General features: G+C 44.8%; 1 protein-coding gene across 1 annotated transcript in view; it reads right to left on the bottom strand.

Moving 5' to 3' along the window:
- The window catches only part of QSOX1 (quiescin sulfhydryl oxidase 1), an 89,143-nt gene that overhangs the window by 41,696 nt on the left and 31,550 nt on the right, over positions 1–15,897 (bottom strand). The window contains exons 2-3 of the mRNA XM_061634252.1: positions 13,531–13,631; positions 4,439–4,487 (exon numbers count right to left, since the gene is read on the bottom strand). Of these exons, the coding sequence (XP_061490236.1) occupies positions 4,439–4,487; positions 13,531–13,631 (150 nt within the window). The remainder of the gene's footprint in view (positions 1–4,438; positions 4,488–13,530; positions 13,632–15,897) is intronic.

The raw sequence follows: 15,897 nt of genomic DNA, 5'->3' as shown, positions 1-15,897 counted from the left end.
CCCTGGTCGCTCTGTGGAATGCGGAGATGACCCGGGCTGTTGACACAATCGCTCCTGCGCGCCCTCTCCTCTGTAGAGCTCATACAGCTCCATGGTATACTCCAGAGCTGAGAGCGATGAAGCAAGATAGGAGGCGGCTTGAGTGGACATGGAGGCGAACTCCCGACAGATGCAACTATGCGCTGGTTAGTGCTTCTACCAAGCTGTATGTAGGAGCGGTGAGGGCGGCAAAAAAACAACATTTTGCTGCCACTATTAAGTCATCTCTTTGCCACCCAGCGGAGCTTTTTAGAGTTGTCCGAGGGCTACTCCATCTAGACCTTCAGGACACAGCAGAATCATCAGTGGCCCGCTGTAATGAGTTTGCTGAGCACTTCCAGCATAAGATCTTATGCATCCGCCGGGACTTAGACTCCCAATTTATAGCAGTTGATCCGAATGAGGTGTCCGGAGCACAGTCTTGTCATGTTTTACTGGATGAGTTCCAGTTGGGTCAGCTCGAGGACGTGGACAAGGTGCTTGGACAGGTACGTGCAACCACTTCGATACTCGATCCGTGCCCCTCTTGGCTAATAAAAACTAGCAGGGATGGAACAGTTGACTGGGCCAAGGAAGTGATAAACGCCTCTTTACGAGAGGGAGTGGTCCCTGGCCGTCTGAAAGAGGTGGTGGTGAGACCACTTCTGAAAAAACCTTCCTTGGACCCAGAAAATTTCAATAGCTACAGACCAGTAGCAAATGTTCCGTTCCTGGGCAAGATCTTGGAACGAGTGGTTGCTGGCCAGCTCCAGGCGCTATTGGATGAAACTGATTATCTAGATCCATTTCAATCGGGTTTTAGGCCTGGTTTTGGCACTGAGACGGCCTTGGTCGCCCTGTATGATGACCTATGTCGGGAGAGGGACAGAAGGAGTGTAACTCTGTTGATTCTCCTTGATCTCTCAGCGGCTTTTGATACCATCGACCATGGTATCCTTCTGGGGAGGCTCGCGGAGTTGGGAGTTGGAGGCACTGCTTGGCAGTGGTTCCGCTCCTACTTGGCGGGTCGTCTCCAGAAGGTAGTGCTTGGGGAACATTGCTCGACACCATGGGCTCTTCAATGTGGAGTTCCGCAGGGGTTGGTTCTGTCTCCCATGCTTTTTAACATCTACATGAAGCCGTTGGGTGCGGTCATCAGGAGCTATGGAGTGCACTGCCATCAGTATGCTGATGACACGCAGCTCTACTTCTCCTTTTCATCTTCTTCAGGTGAGGCTGTCGATGTGCTGAACCGTTGCCTGGCCGTGACAATGGACTGGATGAGAGCTAACAAACTGAGGCTCAATCCTGACAAGACTGAGATGCTGTTGGTGGATGGTTTCTCTGATCGGATGGTGGATTCACACCCTATCCTGGATGGGGTTACACTCCCCCTAAAGGAGTGGGTTCGTAGCTTCGGAGTCATCCTAGACTCTTCCCTTTCACTTGAGGCTCAAGTAGCCTCGGTGGCACGGAATGCGTTCTACCAACTTCGGTTGGTAGCCCAGCTACATCCCTATCTGAGTAAGGAGGACCTCACATCAGTTGTACATGCTCTGGTAACCTCGTGTTTGGATTACTGCAATGCGCTCTACGTAGGGCTGCCTTTGAAGACAGTTCAGAAGCTACAGCTAGTGCAAAATGCGGCTGCCAGATTGTTAACAAGGACCAAGCGGTCCGAGCACATAACACCTGTTCTGGCTCGCTTGCACTGGCTACCAATATGCTTCCGGGCCAGATTCAAAGTGTTGGTATTAACCTATAAAGCCTTATACGGCACGGGACCACGATACCTGTTGGAACGCCTCTCCCGATATGAACTGGCCCGTGCATTACGTTCTGCTACGAAGGCCCTCCTCCGGGTTCCGACTCATAGAGAAGCCCGGAGGATGGTGACAAGATCTAGGGCCTTCTCAGTGGTGGCCCCCGAACTGTGGAACAGTCTTCTCGAGGAGGTGCGCCTGGCGCCAACATTGTTATCCTTTCGGCGCCAGGTTAAAACCTTCCTCTTTTCCAAAGCATTTTAATTTAAGTTAACCTGATTTTCATATTTGTTGTACTGTTTTTAGATTGTTCTTATTTTATATGTTCCTACTGTATTATATTGTGTATTTTATTGTATTTCCTGTGTTCACCGCCCAGAGAGCTATTGCTAGTCGGGCGGTATAAAAGTTTAATAAATAATAATAATAAATAACTACCCACTGCTCAATGCTGGCATTTTTTTAACAAATAAATACAAAAGATGCACCAATTTACACAATCATATGCATAAATGCTTGTGTGTACAGATTCTGATCTCAATATAGCCATCTGGAAAGCAATTCACATCTTGTCTTCCTAACAAGCTGATCAGGACCAGAACATATATTCCCATGACCCATCTTAATTTTGATTTTGGGGGGAGATGTACATGGATTGTTACTATTATTTTATTGAATTTATATCCAGTCCTTCTTCTTAAAGGAGCCCAGAGCGGCAAACATATTAACAAAACAATTTAACAGCAACAAAACAAAAAGCATTCTAAACGAGGTTGAAAACATTCTAAGGCACAATAAGAGTTAAAAACATTCTTTCATCCAATGATCTCCAGGTTGTCAGGAACAGTCCTCTTCAGCCATCAAATGCCTGGGTAAACAGGGATGTTTTTTAATTCCTCCTGAAAGTTAATAGTGATGGAGACAGATGCACCTCATTGGGAAGGCCCTTCCAAAATGGGGACTCACCACTGAAAAGGCCCTGTCCCAGATTAGCTGCTGGTGGCAGCACCATCAAAAAGGCCTCGAGTGCCGATTGTAGGGTCTGACATGGTTGATGCTGGGAAAGGTGCACTTTTAGATACTTGGGTCCCAAGCCATTTAGGGCTTTATATGCTAGTACTAACACCTTGAAATGGACCTGGTAGCTCACTGGCAAGCCAGTGCAGAATTTTCATGAGTGGTTTGGTCCAATCAGACTGTCCCATTTACTAGCCTAATAGCTACCTTCTACACTAGCTGCAGCCTCTAGACCATCTTCAAGGGCAGCCCCACATACAGCATATTACAACAGTCCAGACAGGAAGTTATCGGAACATGGACAACTGAGGCCAGGCTATCCCGGTCCAGGAACCGCCATAGCTGACAAATCAGCCTCAGCTGGGCATAAGCACTTGCTAGCCACAGAAGTCACTTGGGACTCTAGTGATAAATTGGATTCCGGAGTACTCCCAGACTACAAACCTGTTCCTTCAGGGGGAGTACAACTGACCTCCCAGAACAGGTTGTACACCTAATTCCCGGACAAGGGAACCACCCACCCACACCACTTCTGTCTTATCGGGATTCAATGTCAGTTTATTAGCTGCCATCCAGCACATCACTGCCTCCAGACACCTGTCCAACAAATTCACAACCTTTCCTGATTCAGATGGAATGGAGAGATAGTGCTGCATGTCATCAGCATACTGATAACACCGTGCTCTAAATCTCCAGATGACAGTTCCCAATGGTTTCACATAATGTTAAATAGCATAGGAGACAGAATGAACCCTTGGGGGACTCTACAGGCCCAACGCCAAGCAATAATCTCCTAGAACTACTTTCTGGTAGGAGCAGAACCACTGCAATACAGTGCCTCCAACTTGCACCTCCTTCAGTCGCTTCAGAAAGACACCATGGTCCATGGTATCAAAAACTGAGAACCAACAGGGTCACACTGCCCCATATCTTTCCTGGTAAAGGTATCAGGGCCACCAAGGCTGTTTCAGTGCCAAAACCAGGCCACAAACCAGACTAGAATGGATCTAATCTCCTTCCTCTAGGCATGCTTGCAGCTGGCTAGCCATCACCCTCTGGATCATCTTGCCCAGGAAGGGAATATTAGAGACTGGATGTTAGTTTTCTAAAACCTCTGGATCCAGGGAGGACCTCTTCAAGAGGAGTCTTACCACCACGTCTTTCAAGGCAGTGGGCATAAGTCCCTCCTGTAGCGAGGCACTGACCACTCCCTGGATCCATCCAGTCAGTCTTCTCCTACTAGATTTGTCTTACCATAAATATGAATCTCAAGACATAAAAAATAGATTGGAATTGGCTCCGTGTTGCTGATTTTGATAAGAATTGCAGGTTGACATTACCAGACCAAATCAAGAAACATCACAAAGAAGGAGGTGGTGAAGTGGAGTGGGAAAGATCAAAGAGATTGTGCCTCACCTAGCAACCACCCTCAGGACATTTTATGGAGGGCCATCTTCAGCTTTGATTACCTATGGAAGGTCCTATGTTTCCTCCATATATGCTCTGATTCGAAGCTGGGTGGAGGATGGTGAGGGGACAGATCTTTCTAGGTAAGCCCAGCTTGGTAAACTAAACTCCAATCACCATCTCATAGTAGCAACAGTTTGAGCTTAGGTAGGAATTAACTTCAGGATACATACGGTAAAGTCTTATGCCATCCTCAGGTTTCTTGGAGAATGCCTTGTAAAACTGGAAGGAAAGAAACCAGACAGTTAAGTTCTGCTTTTAAAGACCAACGTTTGTAAGCCCATTATTGTGCCTTGGGTAATCATCCAACGACTCAACCAGGAGAGTTCCTAAATTGCAACATGGAGATCTCACCCATCTCTTAAACAAATCTAGATCTGGAGAAGAGCATGATCGTAGCCAATCCTTGAACATTTTAGAGAAGACTAACAAATTGTGTTCCCCTTCCTTACCCCCAGAAGATCTCATCCTCTTGCTTTTTTTCTTTGTTCCAGTTTCTCTTAGATAGTACTGCATATTGGGGTATGTATATAACCTGAATTATGCTTCTGTTTGTACACGCTGATAGACAGGTAGCTAGGTGGGAGAGGGGCTGAAGTGGGGTGGGGGAGAGTCTACTTCAATTGTAATTTGTCGGTATCTTCTCTATCTGCTAATTGTTGGTTTTGCTTAACCACTGGATACTGAATGAAGCACTTAGGATCATAAAATAAGATGAAGCCACTGTTTCCCCAGACTTACTCCTTCTCTGGCTCCATTGCGCATACACCCACCTGCAGTTGAATTGAGCAACACAAGAGCACTGCTTGCTTCGGCAGGTGGGAGGGAAGGGTTAGTGAAGGGACAGTGAGGAGCAGGGCAGGAGAAACTGAAGCTGCATCCTGTTCAGCAGTTGCAGCAGATCTGCTAAAGCAGCCCCACTGAACTCACTGAGCCAAGCAGGGCCTCGATAAACCTAGCTGTTTAATGGAGGAAAGCTGGCAAACACGTGGCAAGCCACAACACATGGATCGTGGGCTTTGTTTGTCTTAATGGGCTACAAGTTGGTTGCGCAGGCCAGCATTAAATAATGCAAACTCTGAGTTGTGACCTGACAACTCCACCCAAGAGGCGTGTGCTGTAACCAGCTGTGCCCTCAGCCCCACTGTGGGACTTTTGTCAACTGTTGCTAATCCAGGACAGCAAGTGCTTAGAGACCTTCAAAAAGGCACAAACAGTGCAAGATAGAGATTTCTTCTTCTTTTATACACTAGCTCCAGCCATGTTAAGAGTTGAATTGTTACAAATTTTAAAAGAATTTGCCTTAAAGCTTCTAGACAAAAGCTGACTAGGTGTTAGAAAAGAAAGCAAACGAAAGGAGAGAGAGAGAGAGAACTCCTAGAGTCAAAGGAAAAAAATGAATCAACTTGGTGTTCCAACTTCAACTCCTGGCAAAGGTCCCAGTGAACAAACAGATCTTGCAGCTACAAATGCCAAAGGCTGCACACAAATTTCCAGAGGCAGACAGTGGCTGGGACTCTGAGTAGCAAGAAAGCTGGAGGAATTTATTTATTTATTTTTTATTTATTTAATTTAATTTATAAACCGCCCTTAGCCAAAGGCTCCCTGGGCGGTCTACAACATAAAATAATACAATAAATCAGCAATCACAAAATATAAAATACAAATATATAACAACAATAAAATAAATTAGAATGACCAGAACATTAAAACGTATTTAAAATACATTAAAATGCCTGGGAGAATAGGAAGGTTTTAACCTGGCACCGAAAGGATATCAACGTAGGCGCCAGGAATTCCACAACTGAGCTCCTTTCCCCACTTAATTGCACCACTAAGTAGCACAACCTTAGAGATATTATCGGGGCACTCAGTGGAAGACTGTGAAAGATAGAGAAGCTTGAAAGGGGCCTTCTTCTCCCATTCATCTCCCCAAGGCAAATATTCATACAAAGCAAATTTGAGAAACTATTCACTTCAAAGAATTCTGTTTCTTAAGTGGTGTTTAATTGCTACTTGTTTCCCAGAATGCACTTAAGGGGGGGGGAGAGATTGGTAGTATATACATTAGTATTATACATGAGAATTTTGTTATGTGCCTTCAGGGGCGTCACTACCGGGGTGCGGAGGGTGCTGCCTGCACCCGGGTGTCACCATGAGGGGGGTGACACCCAGAGCCGCCCTGCCCTGCGCCGTTGCCTGGCAAGGCTGCTTCAACTCCTCCTCGGAGGCGGGCAGGCAGGCGAGACCGGGAGCAGCGTCGGCGGGGTGAGGGAGGCGTTCCGGCATTCCCAGGCCTTCTCAGGCTGGGTGCCCCTCCGGCGCGCGCTCTCCCAGGGGCATGGACGGGGGGGGGCTGGCCTCGAGTGTGCACGCATGCGCGCACGCACACAGGCACAGCCACCTCGTCCATACCCCTGGGAGGGCGCGCACTGGAGGTCAGCACCCCCCCGCACTCCCGCTAGTGATGCAGCTGTGTGCCTTCAAGTCAATCATGACTTCTGGCGATCCTATGAATCAGCGACCTCCAAGAGCATCTGTCGTGAACCACCCTGTTCAGATCTTGTAAGTTCAGGTCTGCGGCTTCCTTATGGAATCAATCCATCTCTTGTTTGGCCTTCCTCTTTTTCTACTCCCTTCTGTTTTTCCCAGCACGAGAATATACATGAGGATAGAGAGTAAACATATTGTTTACCTTCATTTTGTCCTTCTTTGACAAGAGGCTAGAATTACACACATATGTCCCCCACATACACTGCTGGAGGCAATGTGGCTATGCATAACAGTTACTTACAATGATAAGTGGGGAGAGTGCTGTCGCTCTCAGGTCCTATGTGTGGGCTTCTCACACTTCTGTATACGAGGCCGGGGAAAGGGCTGACTGGGTGCTGGCTCCCCCCCCCCTCATCCGCCTACTATCTGTCTGAAATTAGACCTGAGGCCACACATTCCTCATCCCTGCCCTAACAGACCTATCCCAGAACATTGGGCGCTGCCTTATACTGATCTATCTCAGTACTGTCTAGACCAGTAATGTGGTCTAACCTGTTGCCCCTACAGATGTTGTTGGACGACATCCCTGACCCGCTGGCTATGCTGGCAGGGTCTGATGGGAATGGTAGTTCAACAACATTTGAAGGACCACAGATTAGCCACCCCTGGGCTAGATGGCAAACTGGCTCTCCTGCATTTCAGCATTTCTTTCCCAGCTCTACCTGGAGATGCCGTGGACTGAACCTGGGACCTATTGCATCCGAAGCATAGGCTACCAACACTGAGCTATGGCCCATCCTTCAAATGTTAACTAATTTACCTAACAGAGTGCTTCCATCTGATCCAGCAAGATAATCTTTATATTCATTGACTCTTCCACTGCCGAAAAAGTTGTATTTATTATTTGGGTTTATATCCCACAGGCTCACAGGCAGTTAATAACTTATATGGGTCAACTTTCCATAAAAGGCTCACAGTCCCCTCCCCACAAAAAAGATTTACAATAATGGTCTCTTCTACTATTTGATGGAAATATTGTCAGCTCAGTAAGATCACTTTTACCACTCTCCCTTAGACACAGTTTATTCCCTTGCTGGTCCATTCCATCTATGTGGTCCATTCAACAGGCACTGGCAGCTTTTTCTAACTGCTCTAACATTCTCGTGCCAGCTGTGAACTTCCTACCTGCCTTGTTGTTGTTATGTGCCTTCAAGTCGACTACGACTTATGGTGACCCTATGAATCAGTGACCTCCAAGAGCATCTGTCATGAACCACCCTGTTCAGATCTTGTAAGTTCAGGTCTGTGGCTTCCTTTATGGAATCAATCCATCTCTTGTTTGGCCTTCCTCTTTTTCTACTCCCTGCTGTTTTTCCCAGCATGATTGTCTTTTCTAGTGAATCATGTCTTCTCATAATGTGTCCAAAGTATGATAACCTCAGTTTCATCATTTTAGTTGGTAATACCCTGGCTATACCCTCTGCCTCTTTCAAGGCAAAATGTATCTATCATCTTTACCTTAAAATGCAGCAGGAGAGGGTAACTGATTAGGATTGAGACTGCAGTGCATGGGGAAGGGGTTAATCATTTCCCCCTCCAGTCCAAGTTAATACGTCTCCCCTAAAAGTGCTGTTTCACAGGAGAGAAGCTCCACTGGCACAAATTGCAGTTTCCCCCTCGGCAAATGGTGTGTGTGGATATGTTGGGAGGGGGGAGATTATCACTAAAACCACTGTGCAGGGGGAAAAGTAAAACAAACGCCCTCCCTGCATGCTACAGTTCCAACTTGATGCTCCACACACAGAGACCTGTGTATTTTTAAAGTAAAAGCAAAATACATTAAACATTTGTTGTTATGTGCCTTCAAGTCGATTTTGACTTATGGCGACCCTATGATTCAGCGACCTCCAACAGCACCTGGGTTGAACCACCCTGTTCAGATCTTGTAAGTTCAGGAATCAATCCACCTCTTGTCTAGCCTTCCTCTTTTTCTACTCCCTTCTGTTTTTCCCAGCATTATTGTCTTTTCTAATGAATCATGTCTTCTCATTATGTGTCCAAAGTATAATAACCTCAGTTTCATCATTTTAGCTTCTAGTGATAGTTCTGGTTTAGTTTCTTCTAACACCCAATTATGTGTTTTTTTCGCAGTCCATGGTATGTGCAAAGCTCTCCTCCAGCACCACATGTCAAATGAGTTGATTTTTCTCTTATCCGCCTTTTTCACTGTCCAACTTTCACATCCATACATAGAGATCGGGAATACCATGGTCTGAATGATCCTGATTTTGGTGTTCAGTGATACATCTTTGCATTTGAGGACCTTTCCTAGTTCTCTGCCCTACCCAGTCCTAGCCTTCTTCTGATTTCTTGACTATTGTCTCCACTTTGGTTAATGACTGTGCCAAGGTATTGATAATCCTTGACAAGTTCAATGTCCTCATTGCCAACTTTAAAGTTACATAAATCTTCTGTTGTCACTACTTTAGTCTTTTGACGTTCAGCTGTCCTACCAGCCTAAAGGTATCCCAAGTCAAATGTTTGTTTAATGGGCTGGGCCTAAAATCTGTTTGCATGAGTGGACAAAACGTAAACAAAAGGGAAAGCAGAGGACAGTGCCACATCAGCAGGTTCCTCTCAGGATTTTAGGCAGCTTGTAATAAGTATCAGAGTACAAGTATGCACAAGTGAGAGGGAGGGCGGGAGGCATGTCTGTAAATCTGTAACTTAGGGTCAAGCTTGGCATGATGTTGGAGATCTCTGAACAGGATCTCCTGAATTTTAAAAAAAGTGTTAACAGCCAACAGAGACAGGGGGAGAGGATTCAGGCCTAGGACACAGCAGTTGGGGAAGGGCGCAATTTCTCCCTATTATAATCAGCCCCCACCTGCCAAAGCTACCATTCGCTCTCTAGGGCAAAACATACAGGTACAAGTATGCTTTTGCCCTGTAAGGCAAAATAGCAGCTGCGGGAGAACAGTGGTTTTAAAATGGAAGGAATAGGGCATGTGGGGAAAGGGCATAGGTCTCATCCATTTTGCACATAGCAGGTCCCTGGTTCAGTCCTCAGAAACTCCAGGTAAGGCTGGGAAAGACCTCTGTCTGAAACCCTGGAGAGCCGCTGCCAGTCAGTGCAGGCAATACTGAGCTAGATGAACCAATGGCTTGACTTAGTAAAAGGCAGTTTCCCATGAAAGGCTAAACCCACCAGCATTGTGGCCCTGACACAAATCTGGGTCTTCTGTGGCTACTAACAACACTTTTAAAGACCTGCTCAGACAGATCTCGAGTCATATCTAATTTGGCTTCAACCCCCTCCCAAGAATTCTGCAACCACTAAACCCAAATGTTGTTTTGGCATAATTTGCAATGATCTGGAGCTGCTACCAAAGACACAGCAAGTTGCTTTACCCCCACCCCCCAAGACGTAACGTTATTACACTGAGTACTGCCACCTCAGCCAACATCATTGGCTACTAAGGGGAAAAAAGCATTATAATGTCAGAACATGAGGTAATTTGTACTACACATTGTAAGAATGGAGCAGGTAAGCTTTCAGGAAGAGTTCCACCCTGACAACCCAACTTTGATCCATAATATTTATTTACAGTATTTATTTATTACATTTATACCCCGCCTTTCTTTTAATGATAGAAACCCAAGGCGGCTTTACATATGGTCCCCAGGCAGTCTCCCATCCAGGCACCAACCAGACCTGACCCTGCTTAGCTTCAGCAGGGAGCTGGCTTTATGTGCCTTCAGACCATAGCCTGGGACCATAGTAGAAATTCCCAGCAAGTTTTAAGGTTCTTTTCCATAATCATGAGGGCTAGGAGCTTGCTAATGTACTTTATATGTTGCAGAAGAAAATGGAGATTCTAGGATTCTGCTTTGAAGGCCAATTGCCCTGTTTTGTACTGTGCACTGATGCTTTCTTGATTCCATATAGAACATCCCCACCTATCTATTCATATCACTGCTGTAGCATATACTTTTTCCAGAAGCTAAGGTAGTGCTACCTTTACAGAAAGGAGAGCTTTAGGGCACAGAGAAACTATGGTTTGTCTAAGGATATACTAGGATGCACGTATATTGCATCAAGAAATAAAACTTGAATTCCTGGTGGCTGCCATAACCATTAGGTCTTCCTTTCAACAGACTCCAGTATAAGTCTCAGGGGGTTGATCACACCTCCATCAAATCAACATAGCATTATGAGAACAAGCCCGGAACTGAAAAGTTCCCAGTTCAAATCTCACCTCAAATCAGGGGCAGTTTCACAATGCAAGTCATTGTTCTCTCAAGCTCAGCCTCCTGTCTGCAATATGGCCTGCCTTACAAGAATGTTGCAAGGTTAATCAAGATAACAGGAAAAGCTTTGAGCATTGAGGAAAAGAAGTCTACAAATGCTAAGGAGTATGCATCTGAGGAACATTCTTTTCTTATGAGAGGAGGGAATGTTTGAATTCAAACCTAACCATTTTCTGGTGAGGGTTTGGCACTTATCCCAAGTTTTTCTGAAGACACTATTTTCTTTCTACCCTGTAATGTAATAAATGTTCCCACAGGAATGAGCCTGGCTTGTTCCTACAAACCAGCTATGGGGACCTGACAATGAACACATATATGGGGACAGAAGCCCAAAAGGAGATGAGAGACAGTTACAGCAAGCATTTCAGACTTTTCAAGCCTGTGCCCAGTTCCCTGTTCTAACACACAGAACACTCACATAGGCAGGTTCTCCCCATTTTTATTCCTATGGAACTACTCTGAATACTTTCCCTATTTCTGGGTAATTTATCTGGAAACAGTAGGGACAGTAAATTAGTCTCTCTTATGACCAACCAATGTTCAATACGTAATGTGTATGAACCTTTGGGTTCTCTTGAAATAACTGTTCCCCTGGCTGGAAGTTAACAAAAGAAAATGGAACTAAAGTGTTGCTTAATAAGGCATTGTCCCTTTATTATGGGTAACACTGAGCCAGAGGAAGATTTCAGCGTAACTCAAAAGCTCAGTTGTTGCATAAAGCAAACGAGATTAGCAGTCTATGGCATTCCCAAATAACATAGGTTCACTGCCACTTAAGAAGGAGCAGCAGCACTTTGGCTGTGTGCTTATTTTGGCTAAGAGTCTGTTAGTATTTGACTACTTAACTACTTAAGCAATTAGCTCTTGGCTGAGGAATCAAGCACGGGATATGAAGCTCAGGCACTAAAAATAAGGAGGCTACTTCTTAAAGGGGACTGTTGAATCACTTTCCACTGATAACTAAGAGCCAGTTTCATACATGTGAAGGGGGTACTCTCTTTCTCGGGTCTGTTTTACACACAAAGCTAAACCATAGTTTTAGCACTACAAGGATGAGCTTCCATAAAGTCCTCCTCCCAGGTGTGCGGGTGAAAGAGAGGGGATGGGGGATCGCATAAGCCCAATGATTTGCTCAGACTAATTGAGGTTTATCCATGTAGGATTAAACCATGCTTTAGTGTTATGTGTGAACTCTCCACGCAATCCATGTTGTGTATGGAATTGCATAGGCTACCTTTCCCAACTTTTGGATCCCCAGATGTTGCTGGACTATAATACCCATCATTCCTGATCATTGGTCATGTTGACTGGGGCGGATGGGAGTTGTAGTTCACCAACATCTGGGGACCCAAAGGTTGGAAAAGGCTGGGCTAGAACCACCTGAATGCTAATCAGGCTGCACAAAGCCAACAGCCATTTTTCAAAACTGTGCTGGCTTCAAAAAGTGCTGAACAGAAAAAAACAAGCCAATCTGCATATATGAACCAACCCCAGTGCTTACTGCTGTGGGTATCAAGGCAAACATAGGATTCCCTATAAGCAACCACATTTCAAACATACGTTGCATGTGAGCCAAATGCTTAAACTTCAAAATTTGAGTCAAATGTCTGTGTTCACTTGCATTCTATTAAACATAGCTATGTTCAACTTCTGTCCTCTTAATAAAAAGCTGGTTAAAAAAAAAAGAACACCCTAGTTGCCTAGTCACCTGTGGCAAGTAAGAATCATCTCCAGGTAGCTAAGCAGTGAAGCTTTTGTAAACCAGAAGATTATTGATTCTCCTGCCTGCCTGACCTTTCTAGTTGCTATCATCATCACCACAACTGGCTAATGTAGGTATGCGGGGCAGGGAGATTTAAACTAGTAAAAGTTTATACACACTTCTGAGGGTATATTTGCAAGGAAGATCTTAAAAAGGGACATGGTCTTCTATTTTTTTTTTAAAAAAGGTCCCAAACACCATTATCTAAGGAAATGCACCATTTGGCATAGCGGCCAACATCCATACTGGGTGGCAGCTGTTGGGAAGTTAGAGAGAGTTCCTGGAGCTACACACAGGTAAACCTATTTTTCCCATCAATCCTTGCTGTGAGGGAAGCACAAGAGCTGGGTCCATTACTGAGATGAGATAGCTGAAAAGGGGCCTCAATCAATGTCCGGTGCATCCAACACACTAGATTCTACCACCCGTAACAAGTAGAGTGGAAAGCTCACCATGGACAATTAAGTCGGAATCAGACAAGCCAAGTGTATCTGCTTCACACAGATTTATACAAAGCCCTGATTTTACAGAAAGCCCCAGTTCAGACATGATGTAACATGAATGAGCCTGCATGAGTTTGGACCCTGCAGGTGCATAGCACTAAACATTGATCCTAATTTGAATAGGAGGATCTGGCTGAATCAGGTGCAGCACTGTCATCTGCAAAGTTGCCCTCAACTACCCCAAAGGGAACTTTACCTTCAGTGTTGGGTAGCCAGTGATACCAAATTCTGAACAGATTTTCTGACTGGTCATCTCAGCACAGTCTACCACACCCAGCATCACAGCAGGTCTCCAATCTAGAGGGGGCAAAAGACAGACATACAGACAGCAGGAATTAAATTTCTCTTCATTTTGTTAAGAAATACAACTGAGGGGCAGTCATAAGGGGCATGGAGAGAAAAGGTTAATAGGGAAACAAGAACAGAAACTTAAAGACCAACAGACATAGCAGTTTGTAAAACAAGAAAAACAATTAGTATCAAATACAGTGTGATTTTCACCTTATGACAGAGACTGGGTGAGCCTCCCTAATGTTCCAGAGAGGCAAAGAGAAGGATCTCTGGCTACCTTTGGCCGAGCTGCTCATATTTGGTAGGCAAAAGGGCCTAGGGAACAGAAGGTTGGAGGAGCAAGAGCAGAAGATAAAAGGCGGAAGGGGCCTGGCCTGGCTGCAGGTGAAGGAAAGAAGGGCTGAAAGAACAAGGAGGAGCTGAGAAGGACCGAGGGTGGAGACAACTGGAGAGCTATAATGGCCAGAGATTGCAAAGATCAGGAAAGCCAAAGCTCACATGCTGATTTTGAAGTTAATACCCAAATCTTTGGCTGCGTGCTTCTAGACATTTATATCAGTTCATCAGTATGCATGTAGGAAAGCAGTTGGCTATGTACTGGATGACAAACTTGTGACTCTTCATGAACGGAAGCAGCAATTGCCAATAATACTTTATGACAATTAATGATGAGTCATGTAAGATGGACCATCTTATTTATAAAGATGTTCAAGAACCCCATTCTAATTCATAGACCTTCAGTCCACATTTATGAACCATCATCAACCCACCCATGAAATTATATTCCCCAAAATCTCAATGAAAGACAGCATAAAAACACTTTTAAAATGACGAAAAGCAGAATGTTTATGGGCATTGGAAATCCACTGGCTTCTGGACCCTACCAACACTAGCATGAGCTCCTGGATTTTCATAAACTTCAGTTGTTCCCAATATTCCAATCCCTGCTTGGCCATGAAGCTCACTGGGTGATCTTGGGCCAATCACAATTTGTCTCCCTTGCAAAATTATTGTAAGAATAAAATTTTGGGAACCGTGAATGCCACCCTAAACTCCTTGAAGGAAGGGCAGAATAAAAATGGAAACAGCAACTCTAGCAGCAGGACCGAAGTGCCTTATTCTGCACCACTGTGCCTGCTCAAGCAAGGAGTGTGGTGTAGTGGTTAAGGTGTTGGACTACAACCTGGGAGACCAGGGTTCGAATCCCTACATAGCCATGAAGCTCACTGGGTGCCCTTGGACCAGTCACTGCCTCTTAGCCTCATGAAAACCCTATTCAGGGGTCGCCATAAGTCGGAATCGACTTGAAGGCAGTACATTACTTCATATCAATAACAACAACAAGTATCCCAACTTGGGTTGAGTTTTTTTTAAAAAAGGAAATAAAAAAGGTCCAGGGTGACTAAAGGAAACAGTAGAAAGTGGAACAAAAGAGCCAATTGTAAGCTACACATCACAGATCCTCTTGATCAGGGAACTCCCAGTTGCCACCCTCACAACCATCACACCAGCTGCTCCACCCTAGGCTTCTGGTACCAATGACCATGAAAAGGGATTAAAGAAGCCCTTGTTAACATACCATTCCCTGCCACTCCTTACTCTTGTTTCTTTGGGAAAAAGAGACCCACCCATCTGTATGCTTGGCCAATGGCCAAGCTACATGACCTAAACAACCATAATGTGTAAGAGGACAGAGTCTGCACATGGATCCACAAGGCCAGTGGTCAAATCCCAGCTTAGCCACAAATTCATTGGAATGGCCTTGATGATGTCATCAGCAGTTGGCCTCAGTCACTGTATCCATAAAATAGTCTAAACCTAATGTATGTGCAGAGGTTTGGTATTTCACACTAAAGATTCACAAGTTCTATAATAACATTATGCAAATGGAGCAAATCTGAATAAACTTGTATTCTTCATACAAAAGTGAATGTTGAGAAAGGTCTTTACACTGTCTGTCTAATGAATCGCTTCCCATAAAACATCTCAAAGCAATTTAACAATAAAAACACATATAAAAACAGATTCAATTAGAATTTTATGTTAAATTGTACTTTTGAAGGATTGAGACTCATGGAAATCTATATACACTGGTATGTATGTGTGCACTCACTCCTTTGACTTCTGGAAATTCCACCCAGCTCTCCTCTACTCTGTATATGTTTAGGTAAAGCTGCCATACATTTTCATTTTTTTCTCTGCAACGACGTGGACTAGAAATACGACACAGGTCAAATGAAAGCTGGAGATGGAACTGCACAACACCAATATA

This window comes from Rhineura floridana, chromosome 6 (assembly GCF_030035675.1).
Source record: "Rhineura floridana isolate rRhiFlo1 chromosome 6, rRhiFlo1.hap2, whole genome shotgun sequence".
In the NCBI taxonomy this organism is placed as follows: Eukaryota; Metazoa; Chordata; class Lepidosauria; order Squamata; family Rhineuridae; genus Rhineura; species Rhineura floridana.
The sequence above is the reverse complement of the archived record's forward strand: the minus strand, read 5'-3'. Positions and strand labels throughout refer to the sequence as shown.